Raw genomic sequence first — 16,721 nt, 5'->3', positions numbered from 1 at the left:
CCGGGCAGAGCAGTGTGGCGTTGGCGGTGACCCGTTCCACCTGCACTCGCATCGCATCGCCGGACGTAAGCCGTGGTGCAACGCTGCCAATAGGTTCTGGAGTAGGAGGATGAGGAAGACAGTGAGAAGTGATGCACCAACATCCGGGAATAAAGACAACAACAAAACAGAGTGCTCTTGCCAATTAATTACGCAAAAAAAAACAAAAAAAAATACAATGTCTCTCTATACATCAACGTCTGTACATGTTTCTGACCTCATCTGATCTTTCAAGAGCAATGCGAATTACGTCACAACATCCCACAGTACATGAAAACCTTGAAACCCTTTGGTAAACAATCCACCGACGGACGGGTGAAAATCGACACTCGATGTGGCAGCTCACCTAAAGGCAGGTACCGGAAAGGACTGTGCCGGGCAGAGCAGTGTTACATTGTGCGCCTCTCGGATGTCCAAGTTGCGGCTCTTGTCACCGGACGTAAGACGTGGCGCAACACTTGCCAGTGGCTCTGCAGTAGGTGTGCAAAAACACAGAAGTTGGAATTAATATCAATGTCTTCCCTGGCGCTACTCTACGCAAAACTGTTTGACATTTGTTCTAGCCTGTTCCGACTTTTGATTGCCGTGCTGAGAATTGGGATGCGCAACCGTGGCCGCTAACTCACTTACGCACACGCCAATGGATCGACCGTTAAAGGTTAAAGGAACTAAAGACACGTTACCTAAACACTGCTATCGGGTAGCCCTGCGCTGAGCAAAGCAGGGCGATCGTATTACTACGCCTCACTTCGGCCGTCACGATCTTGGACGTGGAGTCTAGCTTGGGAGACACCCTGCCAAGTGGTTCTAGAGTAGAAGTAAAAGGATTTCAATTATTGTGTCAAGCTTTTTGCTCTCCCTTTCTGTCTGTTTTAATTGATGTAAACGGGTGCATTCGATGAGTGAGTGTGTGTGTTTGTTTGTGCATACATTCACCTCGTTTTACGCACGCGATTATCTCACCCGCAGCGCAGCATTGGCCGGATGAGATGTGGTGGATTGTTAGTTGATTTGATTAATTGTGAGGCACAACTGGAAGAACCAAGGCTAGTGCAAATCCGTACCAGGTGGGGGGGGGGAGAGATTGTTTGTGGCAGTATAAGAGGGGGCAGGGTATCGCTCTTTTTTTCTTCCTATACTGTGATGAGAAGCACTCCAACAAGCACGCGTGTGACACACCATGCACCGTGGTCCAGTGTGTTCTTCATAACTGTGTACGATTGTTAGTAGCACAAATTGTCAGCAATGTTGAACCGTGTTTCCGTTTTTTCTCGTTTTTTTTATGGGCAACACATACACCAACATGGTTAAAACACGAGCGATCTGATTTGAGACACCTATTTCTTGGAACCATTTTTGCTAAACTGAGTTTATAATTCTTCTGCGTCAAACAGGCGCCAGTAGGTGCCCGGACATTAAATTTTTCTACACGCAACACAGGGTACCCTATCCCAACATTCAGGCAATTTGTTTTGATTTGGAATTATGATTAGTGGTGGCAGCAAAATAAGTGTGAGATTGCATTTCTTTCTGTTTATTTTGCTGCCGGTGGTCATCAGCGTCATAAAAATAAGATAAAACTCGCATCACTTTCAACGCAACACACAACGTACATTCAGCTTTCGATTAGTGTCATTTTAGGGTCGCTTGTAATGATAATTAAGGTAATTGGAAAGACTGAAACATAAGCAATTTAAGAAAATACTTTAAAACCTACCAAATTAATTGAAGATAACATTAATTTAATGCAATTTGATTATCTAATCTAATGAAGCAACATAATTGAAAGATAAATTACGCTTTATTCTTCCTACAGTGCTTACAATACTGATATAATACTTCTTTTTCCTACATATTTTAGTAAAACAACCTAATATACAACTGTTCCTAGAATAATTAAAAACTTTTACGAATGAAATCCTCAAATTCACCTCGTGTTGATTATTACAAGCTTGAAACTAATGGGACTAGAACGACGTCCGACCATGTAGGAGTCTAGTCACCTATCAAATAGACTAATAACTCTCAGCGCAGATGAAACGCTAATAACGAACAAATACTACATCTGGTGCTCACACCACTCAGATTCACGTTTATCTACATGAAAAAGCTAAACTATTCCTCAAGCACGCAGTGACTTCATCGCTTTAATAATGGAAATCTTACTTTACATTTCTCTACTCGAGCAAATTCCAACAGGTGGCCTTCCTGAGCTACTACACCCTACCAATGATTTTAATGGAAAGCTGAACATGCAGTGATCGTTGAACGAGCGACAATTCCAGAGAACGGAATAACGGAAGCAATTGCTCCATCACTCATGTGCTTGCTTTCAAGTAACTTGTACTAGCGAAACGATTATTCACACAGCACACAAAAAACACGCGATCCATAATATAACACAAATGTAACCGAGCACACTCATGAGGAGCATGGTACACAATATTAGTTGTGACATGATTTAGTAACACTGCATGAATGTTGGTGCAGTACACGCACAGAGTTAAATCTTTACGATTTTAGAACAAAACAGAAATAAAATCAAGAGCTCGATAAAGCTGCCGATTCGATGGAATTGAGGTTTTATTATTTTTATGACGGATGACGGAATTAGCGCAAGTGATTGGAAGCATGATGTATAATAATCGGTGGGCGCGCGCGCATGATCGAGGTGAGGGCAAAATGGGCAGGAGTAAGACCAACATCACACACACAGGAAATTTGGAATGCGAACCGCGACCGGATTAGTGTGATGGGTGAAGACGAACGCGGATCACGGATTCCAAACACTTACGATATGCTTCGGCAATCACTTCGGCATTAAAATCACACATAGACACGTATAGGCAGATTCAGAAAATAATGTAAAGCATCTCGTTTGAAAATTTAAGTACAATATTGAATTCAATATGATAACAATTCTGCTTCTGCTTCGAACTATCACCCAAATTACTTCAATTTATTACAGTTTATAATGAAAAGATCGCCACAAGATCACGTGTTAATGTTTAATCACGCATTAGAATACATTCGGCTACTCTAAGTATCTCCATTGCCGCGTACCCTGGGTGATTCTATCGCACAATTAAAACCCTACGCATCTCTACGATCATTTACCGCATAATCGGCTCACTTTCATTCCGATTACGTGAGTAAACTTCGAAAACCCCTTCCACATGCGCATCAAACCGTATCGTGTCGAAATGAAGTGTAAACGTGGTGCAGCATAGTTAACTGTGCCCAGTGCTCCGACAGACTTCTGTCTCGGAGATATCGCATATCGATCGTGGGATTATATTACACGTACGCGAAGCAGATGATGCGGTGCCACAAGTGTGGTGTACAATAATAATGATTCTGGGGGTGGTGGTATTTTAGCCCTAAAAGAGGCGATCTTCGGTGATCACACAGCCCCCCCCCCCCCCATACAGAGTGAGTGATAAAAATGCATATCAATGATGGTGAGAGCGCTCGGGAGGGGTGTACTACTGTGATGAAGCATACTGTGTTTAATATAGGCGCGCGCGCGCAGATCCATTTACGCGGACCAGGAACAAACGAAACGAAAAAGCGTTAATAGTGGGGCGAGAATGCTTTACATTATATTTCAAGTGATCGACCAGCGTCTCCCAGCGGACAGCAGCCGGCAAAGGCATCTCAGACAGACGTCACACAACGTGTCTTAATATTTGAGCGATTTCGTGCTCTGCATTCGAAACTACAAGAAGCGAACCAAAATCGGAACTTCCTGCTCCAAACTCTACCGAACTTCTTTGCCGACTACTGACCGTCGTTTGTGGCTACAAATGAGTCTATATGTGTGTGGCGATGACCGAAGTGATGCTGAGAGCTGCGCGAACCAGGCGCATTATTAATGCGTGTCGTGGCCGAGCGATCCTGCCTTCAAATTACCTGTGATGACCAGTCGTCCCTTGGTGGCGGATAGGCGCGTTTCACCGGTCAGCCGGTGCTTGGTGCGGCACTGGTAGCTCTTGTAGCCGTCTTCGGGTCCCACTTCGCGGATGTGCAGCTCACCGGAGGGTAGCACCATGTATTTACCGTCTACACAAGGCGACAGCACGATCGCAGACATTTGGGTAGATGATGATGACGGGGAAGATAAGAGAAGAAATTTGTTAGAAACTATATGCGCAAGCAATGAAGTAGGGTGTAACCCACAAACATGCATATCTTAGGTTCACACTCCAACATGCAAACGGGATGCCATTACTGGTCGGTGTCATACTGCGCGAGCTGGGGTCTGATGAAGAGCGCGCGTTTAGACATTTAAGTCCGTTTTGTAGCGATATTTATCTTGCTCTAGGCCTGCCCCTTTCTACAACATCCAGGGCAGCTACAGATTTCGGTTTCCAAGAAAATTAACCTGTAGGGCCAACAAACTTGCCACGAAACCGAGAGGCAAGTTCCTGTCACCGGGCTCGTTAGCCCGGTGTTCTAATAAAGATAAGATGGCGCGGGGAAGATAATTTATGCTACAAAACGAGAGCTACCGCCTTCCAGCACACCTCCTGCTCCGTGTTAAAGGCATGAACCAGCATTGCGTGATGACTGTTCACACCCACCAACACACGATTGAAGGGTTGTGCTGCTATGCGGGTGGAACTGTTGCATCTCCATGTTGAGTCTGCCGGCATGATGACACCGACCAGTACGCGGCCGCCGCCATGTTGCTGTGGAATCTACTTGCCTACCCCAAACCCTTCTTTTCGTCACAACGATCGCGAGCACGTAGGGCTAATCGTGTGCCAGTGAGTCTTTTCCGTCTCAGGCGTTTCCGCATTTCCGAAAACAAAGACTCAGAGAAAAAAGAATTACAGACAACACACACACACATTACAAAACACGCAACAGAAACGAGGAATGCGCGACAACTCTATTAGTTTGGTGCACGTTGCAGGGGTTAACTGTTCGTTTTTTAGTATCTAATTCACTTTCGATTGGAAATGAAATGAAATCGGATTAAATATATCTGTTTTTATAATGCTCACTTCTACCTTAAATTGAATGATTTTTATAAAAAAGAAAAAAAACTCATATAGCTATTTAAAATAATATTCATTAAGAAAGGAAAAACAAATACAGCTGAAAATCTCCTAATGAACTTCCAATGAAGCCTAATATACAAGGTTTTCCAAGTCGGTTTCGAATGTAAACATTGTTAATCATCACGTGCAAAATGTTATTCCACGTCGATCTGACATTTCATTTTCATCATCATGATGTTTAACGTCATCAGAATGATTTTCAACACTTTTAACACATTAGCCGGTTGACTACTGCTATAGTTTTTTTTCACCGGGGTTTGAAGCCGGATCGCATCACCCGTTGATAGTCGAGGTGTTGAAAATCATGCTGAAGAAAAAAATATAATGAAATTGAAAAGTCAGATCGATGTGGAATAACATTTTGCACACCGTGAATAACAATGTTAACATTACAAACTGACCAGGAAACCCCTGTACGACGGCAGATGCATAAACTCTAACAAAAGCGTAACTATTAACAGTAAAGATTATAGTTTTATTTTGCTTTTAATATTTCATTTAAAAAGTTCAAAAAATGCTAAAACTACTATTTTAGAATAATTTGAGAATAATATGATTTATTCTGAGTCCCCTTAAAATGTATTCTTTGTCCTAAAATTTATATTTTAAATTAAGCTCATTATGATCATTGATCCTCAATTCATACTGACCGAACCTGGTTTTAATATTTTATTTTTTTTTCTATTTTAAATTCAATTACCAATTTCAACACATGATTATCAACGTTAATTGTTGAAGAATGTACTCATAATTATTGGTTGTTTTAAAAAAAATTAAATAATGAACCGATTTTCAAAACAAGCAGTAAAACCCTGTAATTCATCATGCCGCTAAACGTCCGCCGCCGCCCACTATGGGACACTATGTGGTTGGGGGGGTTGGTCAGGCGATTCGTGTTGATTCAAGCCGCTTAACCGACATAAAACTTTAACATCGCGTGAGTAAACATTAGCATCACATTATGGCTGGAATTTGTCGTAACCATTGCCGCCACGGTCACCACCACCACCGCAAACGAACCAGCAAAGAGTGCAAAGAGCAATCAAGCATCGTTTGGTGCTTCTTCCGCACTAAAAGAGAAGAGCGTTTTGTTTCTGTTGCGTGCCGTATGTAAATGAGTCGCCGGCTGAGTTCGATCGAAACGCGGATCGTCTGAGAAGGAAACATCATCGATGAGTTGTTCTTCTTCACTGTCGATGCAGTTCGAACGTTCTTGTTAGAAATTTTTGTAGTTATTTTCATCTTTACGTTTGCTTTTTTACTTTTGTATTATTTGAATGACAATAGGAATGCGCAATGCATTATTCTTAGAATATCTTTTATTGAGAGAATAAAGGTATGTCAACCCTATCTGAGTCTATCATCAATGTAATGAATATCTTGTTTTCCGCAAACAAAACATTCTTAATTGATACCATAGCTCTAACTGCATTGTAAATGGAACAGAACAACCCAATGATTGACTCATATCTTTTTCGATACGATTTCCGCTTCATGGTGCCACAAAGCCCATGAAATCGTTTCGTAAATTCTGCCGATTGCTGCTCCGCATCGACACACTATTGCCCTACTAACTCCGATGGAAACAAATAGTGCTGCTATTGCTTTCTTCGTCCCAAAATAGATCACGATGGGTCCCTCCGTCAGTGTATTGTGTTACCAGCACCAGTATGCGCGCTTCCTGTAACACCGTGCGGTTAAAAATAACGCAACATAAATGCATCCACAAACGGCATCCCACACGTGATCAATTTGCAAGATCGGCTCTATTTCTTATCCATCTAATTATCTACCTTTGTTGTGTGGACCGATTGAAATTCATTTTTCCCTAGCGTAATCGTAAAACAAAATGTTTATTTACATCAAACTGTAGAGAAAATTAAGAAAAATATGTTATTAAAATATTCAAGAATTTTGATCTTTGTAATGCGATGTTAAATCTAATTTAATGCTCTTTTAAGTGCCTAAACGCCATTGAAAAATGGCGCGTTAAATTTTCGTAACTCACCACCATATCGTTTCGTTTCGTTGTCGCCACCGTTTGACAGTAGAATATGCGAATTTATTTATTTCTTTTTAGTTTACCCCTCATCCCCCACCCACACTTACACACACACACCGACAAAATACCAAACGCGTTCACTGCTACAAACCCCACGGTTCATTGAACCAAGCAGTGGCCGGTTGTAACGACGCCGGTATGGCAGGAAAATCCGCGTGGCCAGGCGCCCACCAAAAAGCACGTGCTTTTTACGAGAAAGCGTGGCGTAACCGTAACCGACCCCAGTGCAAACCCCGTCCTGTTCGTCTCTTTTTGGCCCCTAACGAACGTCAACCTTCAGACCGATTGCTGAGCATGTGCCGAACCCGAACTGTCCGATAGTGTGCGATTCACACCAACCAACGCATAACACCAACCATACGGCTGTCCAGGACTTTCCACCTTCCCACGTGCCACGGTCTCCCATTCAACACGGGTGTTAGTGAGCGTTCACACTAAATACTAGTGGGCACACACAGCCCATTCACAACCTGTTGCGCGCTGCACCGAAGCCAACGTGTGTTTTGCTTTGCACCGTCCGTGTGAGTGCTCCAACAGCAGCACCATGGCAACGCGATGCAAAAAAAAAGCGTGGTGAGTGCCCTAGTGACAACACCCCATCCTTGCGTTCCTTTTCCTCCACTCCCAGCCGACAGCAAAACAGAGCAGAAATAGTGTGTGCCTTCTCCCGAAATCGATTCCTTCTGTGCTGCTATAGCAACAACACATCGTGGCCCCGGGCACATGCGCAGTTCGCGGGCAAAGGTTTTTGGGCGCGAAAACCGTTTCCCAAGGACTTCCCTCACTAGCAAACGTGGATTGCCGCTTTTGCTCGCCCTTTTCGAGTCAGCGAAAAAAAAAACTAGGACACACCACTATGGGGTTGTCATGAATGGAGTTGCGATTGGTACAACAAAAAACAGGGTGCGTATTGTGCGTGTAGCGGTGGTAGAGTAGAAAATATGTTGCAAAGGGCTCTTCCCACATTTATTGCAGGAGGCAAAAAGATTAAATGAAATGAAAAAAAAAACAATTTTAATTAATTTAATTGGAAAAAGAAATTCATGTATGATTTTACAGAAGTAAAATTAACGAAAAAGCAAATTAAATATATATTTACTATATGCATTAACATTATTAATATTTTTTTTAAGTTTTTTTATATTTTGACTAGATTTAAATATTTATTTTTTTAAATAATAATTTAAATAATTTAATTATCGGTTGTTTAAAGGATTTAAAAGACTACTATCGCTATTTTTTTAAAGCAATCTGATCTTACACGGGTTTTGCAAGAATGTTCGTCAGATTTAAACTTATTTATTTAATTTGTAACTTGTAATTTGTAATTTGTAATTTTAAAATATTCAATAAAATAACATAAACTGTCAAAAATCCTTCTGAAAAACAGTACATAGTCATCTTGTTTATATTTTAAAGGAAACATTAATGCATTTCTATTCATTTCTCAGTTAAATTCAGTTTCATTAATATCTATTATTTAAAATGATTTAAAAAAGCTTCTTTTTATAATCCTTCAAGCAAACGGTGCAATATCTCGAAATTTAAAAAAAATCCAACACAACGCATTATTCTTCTCATTTACATCCTTCAAACCAATGATTCAAAATGACGAAAAAAGGAAACAAAATCAAACCCAACCGACGCATGAACAAACGCGAATATTCAAACCGCCCGACGGTTACAAATTGCAACCGACTCTAACGGTCTTTTGCAAAGGCAAGGATCGTAAAAAATTAAGCTACGCTTCGGCTACGACACACAGCAAACGCACACCCTAGCGCCGGGCTACTACACACACACAAATGTCCATAAATTATAAACGCAACCGTACGCGCATTTTTGCCAGAAACGTACACGCTCGTTTGGCGTCGTGATGATTGGCAGCAAAAAAAAAAAAAGACGAACGCAAAACAACAAAAAATAATCATTTCATTCTCATCTTTCGCTGCACCCTCTTGTTTCCCTCGGGCACGCATGCTAAACGCGGTGACATACAGTGAGTCAGCTTCAATTCACAAACAAGCACCACGACCCACACACACATGTGTGGACCAAATGTTTGTCCAACCAATGCTTTCTAACGAGAGCATTTCGGGCGGGACTGAAAATCAAGTTGTTTCGCGAAGTTGGATGGCATTTTGGCAAAGTAGTTCTGCCACTCCATGCACCATGCACAGCAAACACCCAAATGGTTTGAAGAAAATAGTCGCGCTTTCTTCTTCTTTCTATTTTCAATTTGTCTCACTGCAACTCCACCAACTGGACCGCTTTCTTGAACCGTTGTTTGGTGCCGTTGGTGGGTAGAGGATATATGTTTACATCAACCATCGCCACCACAGCTGCCACGATTGGATAGATTGAATAAACGAGGCCGGCAGTGGGAAGATCGCGTTTTTTTTCTCTCTCTTGTTGATCACCCAGCACGAACGGACAGACCCCATACGCATTCAAGATCACCTTCGATCTTACGAGCGGCAAGGCACGAAGCTTTCTTCACAATATTATCCTGCCACACGACAACGACGACGACGATGACGAATATGGTGGTAAAGCGGGAAGCAAAACTGTAGCATTACGAATTAAGACACACAAAAACATACGGGTGTGTATGTATGAAGCTTTTTTGGAGTTTTAATTTTCATTACAAACACCTGCCGTAACCGCAATCAACGATGGAAGCTAAAAAGTGAATCACAAAAAAAAATAAAAATAAAAGATCAAAACCATCTGTTTGGTGTTTTTCTTTTTTGTGCAAGCGCTGTAGGTTTGTTTACGTTATTTTCGTTTTCTTCTCATTCGCAAGTGTTTGCTTGGAACGCGGAGAACGAGTGCTAAATTGAATGAATTTCAAATCGATCGACAACGCTTACGAACTATCTTACAAACTACCGGGAAGGAGGATCGCAGGGAAATGGTAGGCCGTGAGACCCATGGAGAGTTGGAGAAGGAAAGAGGAACTGGGATGAAAATAAAACAAAAACAGTGCCAATCATCAAAATAATTCAAACAAAGCAAAAGTAAATCAACAAAAAAAATTAAGCTAAAACTAAATTAAAAGCATCCTGAGCACGCCATTTTAAGAAAGTGTGATGAACAACATCTCAACAACAACATGACAACAAATTGACTTTACTCGTAAGATAATCATGACACCATTATTAAACCGAACAAAAATTAAAACAGAACATCAAAAACGCCAGACAAACGCGAACTGGATGGAGGGAAAATACGCAACAGCAACTAAGAAAAAGGCAATTATTCATTTAAAAAAAATTACCAAACGTTTCATCTTTCTTGAAACTAGTGCCATCGGTTGCGGTCCACTCAATGATCTCGACATGATCGGCCACAAACGACGGTATTTGGCACTTGAACAGGGCCGTATTGCCGCGGATTACAAACACATCGTACACCTGGGCCTCATAGTATTGATTCACAACTGTAGAGCAGGGGAAAGACGAATGAAATCGAAGAAGATCAGTCATGAATCATGAACAAACAAATGTCATAAGAATATTTGATGAAATCAATCAACAATGAAACATGATGTTAAACAGAACCTATATCACATTAAGCGCTGATTTGTAGCAACGCTCTCATGGTGCCGTGGCAATGCCATCGGCCTGACACACCAAAGATCACGAGTTCAAATCTAATCTTGACAACACACCATCAACTAACTTTGACTAGGAGTAGTGTGAAATAATTTAATCCAAAACAGCATATATATAATCGATGAAAAACATCATCATCATATACATAATACTACGCACGATCTAGAAAACTTCCTAAGATCATTAATCCAAAGAACAAAGAAGAAGACAAAAACAATAGAATATTTGAGACGATTATCTAATATCAGAATAACTCTAAACCAATGCAGAACCGAGAAAATAGGGGGGACATTTTGAGAGGAAGGATTTTGTATCACAAGCAAGTTACTCTACTCTTAAAATATTGTAAAAATATTCCTTTTCCTATCCCTCGTACCGGTCGAATCATCCATTTCAATCTCCGTTCCATCGTCGGCCAACCAGCCGGTAACGCTAATAAAGTCCGACACGAACGACGGTATCAGACACTTCAGGATGCCTGCATTACCATTCAGCACGTACTCATCGATCACGCGAGTATTGTAGAACTGATGGATCACTGAACACAAGAAACAAATAACCAGAAATACAAAAACAAGCAATATGAGATAAATAAAGACGCTTCTTCTAACCTGCTTCTAATTTGAAAGCAAAACCAAAAATCCAAATTTTCATGACCTCACATAATGTTCAAAGTCCTCCAAACGCAAATACTAAAGACGATGAAGGGAAAGCATCAGGGACATATAAGGGGGAATCGCTGGAGGAAGATAGCAACGATCCTGGGGCTCGAAATTACCAAAACCACCATCCGTGACGGGAAGATACTCTTCACCCTCGTCCGTCAACCAGGCGTCCACGAACACAAAGTCGGAAATGTAGGACGGGATCAAACACTTCAGGATGGCAGCGTTGCCGTTCAGCACAAACTCATCCGTCAGTCGCGTCTGGTAGTACTGGTGGACCACTGCAGGATCAAGAACATACATTTAAACCCCGTCAAAGGCACGGAACGCAACATTGAGGCTAACGAAATCAATGATAATCTTATTCTGCCAAACCTACATTAACTGAACGTTGGTTAAATCGAAGGAACAGATTGTAATTTGCAATTATAGCAATCGGTTTCATAAAAATGTTACTGGGGGACTTTGTCGAGAATGTGGGGGGAATAGGATGGAGAGGAATTATCAGTCGAACGCTCTATGAACCACGGTGCCAAAGCAAACCAACCGTTCGTCGATTCATCCGCATCGATCATTACAGTCTGATCGTCAATGTCCCAGGACTCGATGGTAATGAAATCCTGCAGAAAGGACGGTACCAGACACTTTAGGATGGCCGCATTGCCGTTCAGCACGAACTCATCGTTCACCCGGATCTGATAGTGCTGATGTACAACTGAACAAACGAACGTATGAGAGGAGGGTATGAGATGAACTATTACTGACAAACAAAATTCATAAATAAATCCAACAAAAATTTAAACCAAATGTATTTTCTTTAGAGATTTAAAGCTAACGAGGATATGCAGGGAAAATCAGACAATCAGGAGACGGAGCTGGGACGAAGACGCAAGCGAACATGACCACGGGGTGTACTATTTCCACGCCTACCATTTCCACTTGGCTCTGCGCCCGGATAGTATTCGTTCCCATCGGAATCGGACCAGAGATCGACGGCGACAAAGTCGGACACGAACGACGGTATCTCGCACTTCATAATGGCCGAGTTGCCCCGAATGACGTACTCGTTATCCGCTTCCGCTTCGTAGCTTTGAATTACCACTACAGTGTGGTGGAATAAAGGGCCCCAATAGGAGAAGAGAAACAACCAAAAACAAGTGAAAAACCTTGCATTGGACAACATATTTTCAAAATCAAGGAAAAAGAAAATACGATTTTCTGTAACAAAAAAAGACATTTGTATCATGAAGATTCATAGCACGGGAAGATGAGGAACTTTGGGATATTTAGGAATTTCAGGCTTGAAAGTAACATTGAAGAATTGGCTCCTTGATTTTAGCTAACCCAATTGTTCGCTATTGGTCGCTTGGTTGTACTCCTCGCCCGAATCGTCGATCCAGGCATCGATCGACACAAAGTCCGCAATGAAGGAAGGAATTTTACACTTCAGAATTGCCGAATTGCCCCGTATGATGTACTCGTTCTCGGCCTCAGTCACGTAGTACTGATTGACAACTGGAGATGAGATGTGAAATATGCGAAGAGCAACAGTGAGAGGACCTTGAAATCTACGCGACAACTTGGAACCATTTTAAACTCATAGAGTATGGATTTTATTTATTAATATGATTTTTTTTAAGAAAGGACATCACGCAATGATAAGAGACCTAAAATAGAAACTAACTGTGCAAAATTGACTACTTTATTTCAAAATAATCGAAGAAAGGATAGAAAACAAAAAGGAAGGATTAAAGGATACAGGGAACAGGGACTCTTTCCAAGATCAAACTTCTCCCTCGCTTCTTAAAACCTAACAAGCGTAAACAAACAACCGTAATCATGCTCTCCGCTATGATACTCGATGCCATCGTTATCGATCCAAGCCTCAACGTGCACGAAATCGGCAATGAACGATGGCACTTTGCACTTCAGGATGGCGGAATTGCCCCGGATGGCATAGTCGGTTTCACCGTCCGTCTGATAGAACTGATTCACAACTGCAACAGAGGACCGGAGAGGACAAAGTAAGGAACGAAACTGTTAGCTCAAAATTGCATCTAATTAAGTGAAACAAATGTAAATTTTAAACCAAAAGAAAAGCCAACGAACGTGGGAGAAGTACAGAGATTTGGGAAGATGTTAATGGGAAGGAAGGAATCTCGAAACACTTGCTAATCCTATCCCTCTCCCCCGGCAATCACCATTGCTATCGTCGGTACCCTGATAGTGGTACTCGTTCCCGTCACTATCGAGCCACGTCTCGACGAACACAAAGTCCGCAATGAAGGAAGGAATTTTACACTTCAGGATGGCCGAATTGCCCCGGATGATGTACTCGTCTTCCGAGCCGGTTTGATAGTACTGATTAACGACTGGAGGATGAAGATGACAACATAGTTATGAGCAAAAACGACAACAAAATGGCAAACCATAATTCTAAAAAAAAAAACGCACACACACACACTTCCACCAAAGGGTGCTGACCTTCATAAAGCGACAAACGATAAGGATTGGTGCATCTGCGGGATTTGATTCTGGGAGGTTATGGGGAGGACTGGGAAATGTTGGGCAGCGAATGACAACGTCGGATCCTAGCAGTAGGTACCGTAGCTTTCCGACTGGACAAGCTCGTTGCCTTCCTCGTCGATCCAAGACTCGACGCGCACAAAGTCGGACACAAACGACGGTATGGAGCATTTGAGAATGGCCGAGTTGCCCCGGATGACGTACTCGGTCAGTATTTCGGGCTGGTAGTGCTGATTGATGACTGACATACACAACGTAACGGAGGTATTTATAACCGAAAAATGGAGATTTAGGACGTTTAGAAATTAAAGCAAAAAGATAAAATAAGAAACTTTTGTAACTGAGATTTAAATGTTGAAAATCAATCGACAGGTGGTGAAGGAATTGCGGGATGGGAGAATGATTTTGCGGGAGATTGTTTCGTTTTGCCCCAAGACGCTGCAAACGCTGCTAACCATAGTTTTCCGAGTGAACAAGCTCATTATTCTCCTCGTCTATCCACGCCTCAACGCGCACGAAATCGGACACGAACGACGGGATGGAACACTTCAGGATTGCACTGTTGCCCCGAATCACGTACTCCATCAGTATGTCCGCACCGTAGTGTTGATTAATGACTGTGAAAGGTGAAGACGTTGGAGGTGCACGCGAACCAGTAGCGCGTGGCGTGTGTCATGTTAAACGTAACGCAAAAGGAAGCTTCCGTGTTTAAAGAGATTGCTACATTGAAACAATAAGTTGTAACGAAACTATTTTGATTGGGGGATGGGAGTTTGGGACCAATGGGAACAGCAGACGACCCCTGTAAAACTAGCCCTAAGAGGAAGACCCTTGGGATGTACCAGTATCGAAGCTCGATGCATTGTAAAGACTACCGTCGCTGCCGATCCACGATTCTACCTTCACGAAATCGGTCACGAAACTGGGAATGTTGCACTTGAGCACCGCCGTGTTACCTTTGATGACGTACTCAGACACCACCTCCGCCTCGTAGTACTGATTAACGACTGTGTTTTTTTTTCAGTAGTAGAAAAGAAATGATTCCATGATAATGAAACATAAAGAAACATATGGCCAAAATGGAGAACTATAGAAATATAAGTAAACTAATACTTCAATGCTAGAAGAGCCTCAAAATTAATAACAACCGGCAAAGGAAGGACACTGGGAATGCTTTTACAAGGGATAGGGAATTTTGGACGAAATTTCCCCCCAAGGAAAGCTCTCAGACACGAACCAACTTCCAGCTCGGCTGACTGGACAGTGCGGTTGTCGAGCTGTTGATAGACATTGCCGGCATCATCGTTCCACGACACGACCGCAACAAAGTCCGCCACAAACGACGGTATCGAGCATTTCAGTATGGCCGAATTGCCGCGAATCACGTACGCATTGTTCACCTCCGAGTCGTAGTACTGCTGGACCACTGGAGAAGGGTGGGAAGGACCAAAAACATTTACCAAACACCCTAGGCACTCCTCAAACCATCATACGAAACTCATAAAGGCTCTAAAGTAAAAAACGAATTACTCGATAATTTTAGGATCGCACGTGTTCAATGGGAAAAAAACGGGAAAAGGAGGTCGTCTCAGAATTGGAGCTTTCGGGCTGGAGCACAAACCCTCGTCGGTGGAGTTGGCATAGAAGCTATCGTTGGTGTCCGTGTGCCACGAGACGATCTTGACGAAATCGGCCACATACGACGGTATCTGGCACTTCATCAGGACGGCATTGCCCCGGATCGCGTACTCCTTGTTGACGTCCACATCGTAGTACTGTGCGATCACTGATAAGCGCCCGACAGGCGGAGGACGGCCAATAAAAGATGGACATTGCAGTAGAATTAGCGATTGGCGAAACGATTACACAGTTTCCTAGTCCGTCTAGCGTTCTTGATGGACTGAATTCGTCGTCCATAACGAAATTAAACTATTTTTAAAGAATGTTGTAACGATATGTCGAGAAGGAAATGCCAAAAAAGTGTCACGGGGCAACTATTCAGGACACCAATCATTCAAAAATTCATCGAAAATGGCCAAAAGAACAGAAGGAAATGAAACGATGAAGGAGTTTCCGGGAGGGCTCATCCTTATCCTTAGCTCAGCAGAACACTGCTCAATCCTAACCGTAAGCATCGGCCGAGTAGACATGCGTTTCCTCCTCATCGTCGCCGCTGGTCCACGAAACGACGTCGACAAAATCGGCCACAAACGACGGTATCAGACACTTGAAGATGGCCGAATTGCCCAGTATGACGTGCTCCTTGTTGACATCCACCTCGTAGTACTGCGAAACGACTGTTTTTTTTTCGAACCGCAAACAACAACAACAAACCGAACGATTAAGATCACGTGAAGTAGAGAGAAAGGGAAAAGCAAAGGCGCCTGAACAAACACCCAACTTCTTGGTGGAAACCTTCTTGAGCTGCAAAAGTTTTAAAGCCTAAAAATGGGGGGGACAATAAACATGGAAAACGTGGCACCCTGCTCCTCCTCCAGTACGAAATCATCTGATGATTTGCCTTTCTGCCCGGGGTGGGGTGGTGTGGTGTGGTGTGGTGGGGTTTTCTAGCAGCTTGCCCGGAACGTTGACCGCCGGCCGGGAACAGAGATGCGCTGGCTTATTAATCCGCTTGTTATCCTTATCATCACGTACGCACGAGGACATCATGACGCATCATCCTTGACACGGTATTCCTCTTTCAGGGAATCATATTTGCTCCACCAACTTCACACACACACACACA

General features: G+C 42.6%; 1 protein-coding gene across 50 annotated transcripts in view; it reads right to left on the bottom strand.

Annotated features, from left to right (window-relative positions):
- Positions 1–16,721, bottom strand: part of LOC121600178 (Down syndrome cell adhesion molecule-like protein Dscam2) — a 54,542-nt gene that overhangs the window by 35,431 nt on the left and 2,390 nt on the right. For 33 of the 50 annotated variants that reach the window (XM_041928536.1, XM_041928527.1, XM_041928532.1 and 30 more), the window contains exons 4-5: positions 15,213–15,401; positions 3,952–4,101 (exon numbers count right to left, since the gene is read on the bottom strand). In XM_041928536.1, the coding sequence (XP_041784470.1) occupies positions 3,952–4,101; positions 15,213–15,401 (339 nt within the window). Of the gene's footprint in view, positions 1–722; positions 847–3,951; positions 4,102–10,447; positions 10,610–11,160; positions 11,323–12,793; positions 12,965–14,054; positions 14,217–14,430; positions 14,593–15,212; positions 15,402–15,596; positions 15,762–16,101; positions 16,273–16,721 lie in introns of all 50 variants that reach the window. The other 17 variants (XM_041928575.1, XM_041928558.1, XM_041928548.1 and 14 more) reach the window with 8 other exon arrangements.

Source organism: Anopheles merus, chromosome 3L (genome assembly GCF_017562075.2).
Source record: "Anopheles merus strain MAF chromosome 3L, AmerM5.1, whole genome shotgun sequence".
Lineage (NCBI taxonomy): Eukaryota > Metazoa > Arthropoda > Insecta > Diptera > Culicidae > Anopheles > Anopheles merus.
Note: the sequence above shows the minus strand (reverse complement) of the source record. Positions and strands in the feature narration are given on the sequence as shown.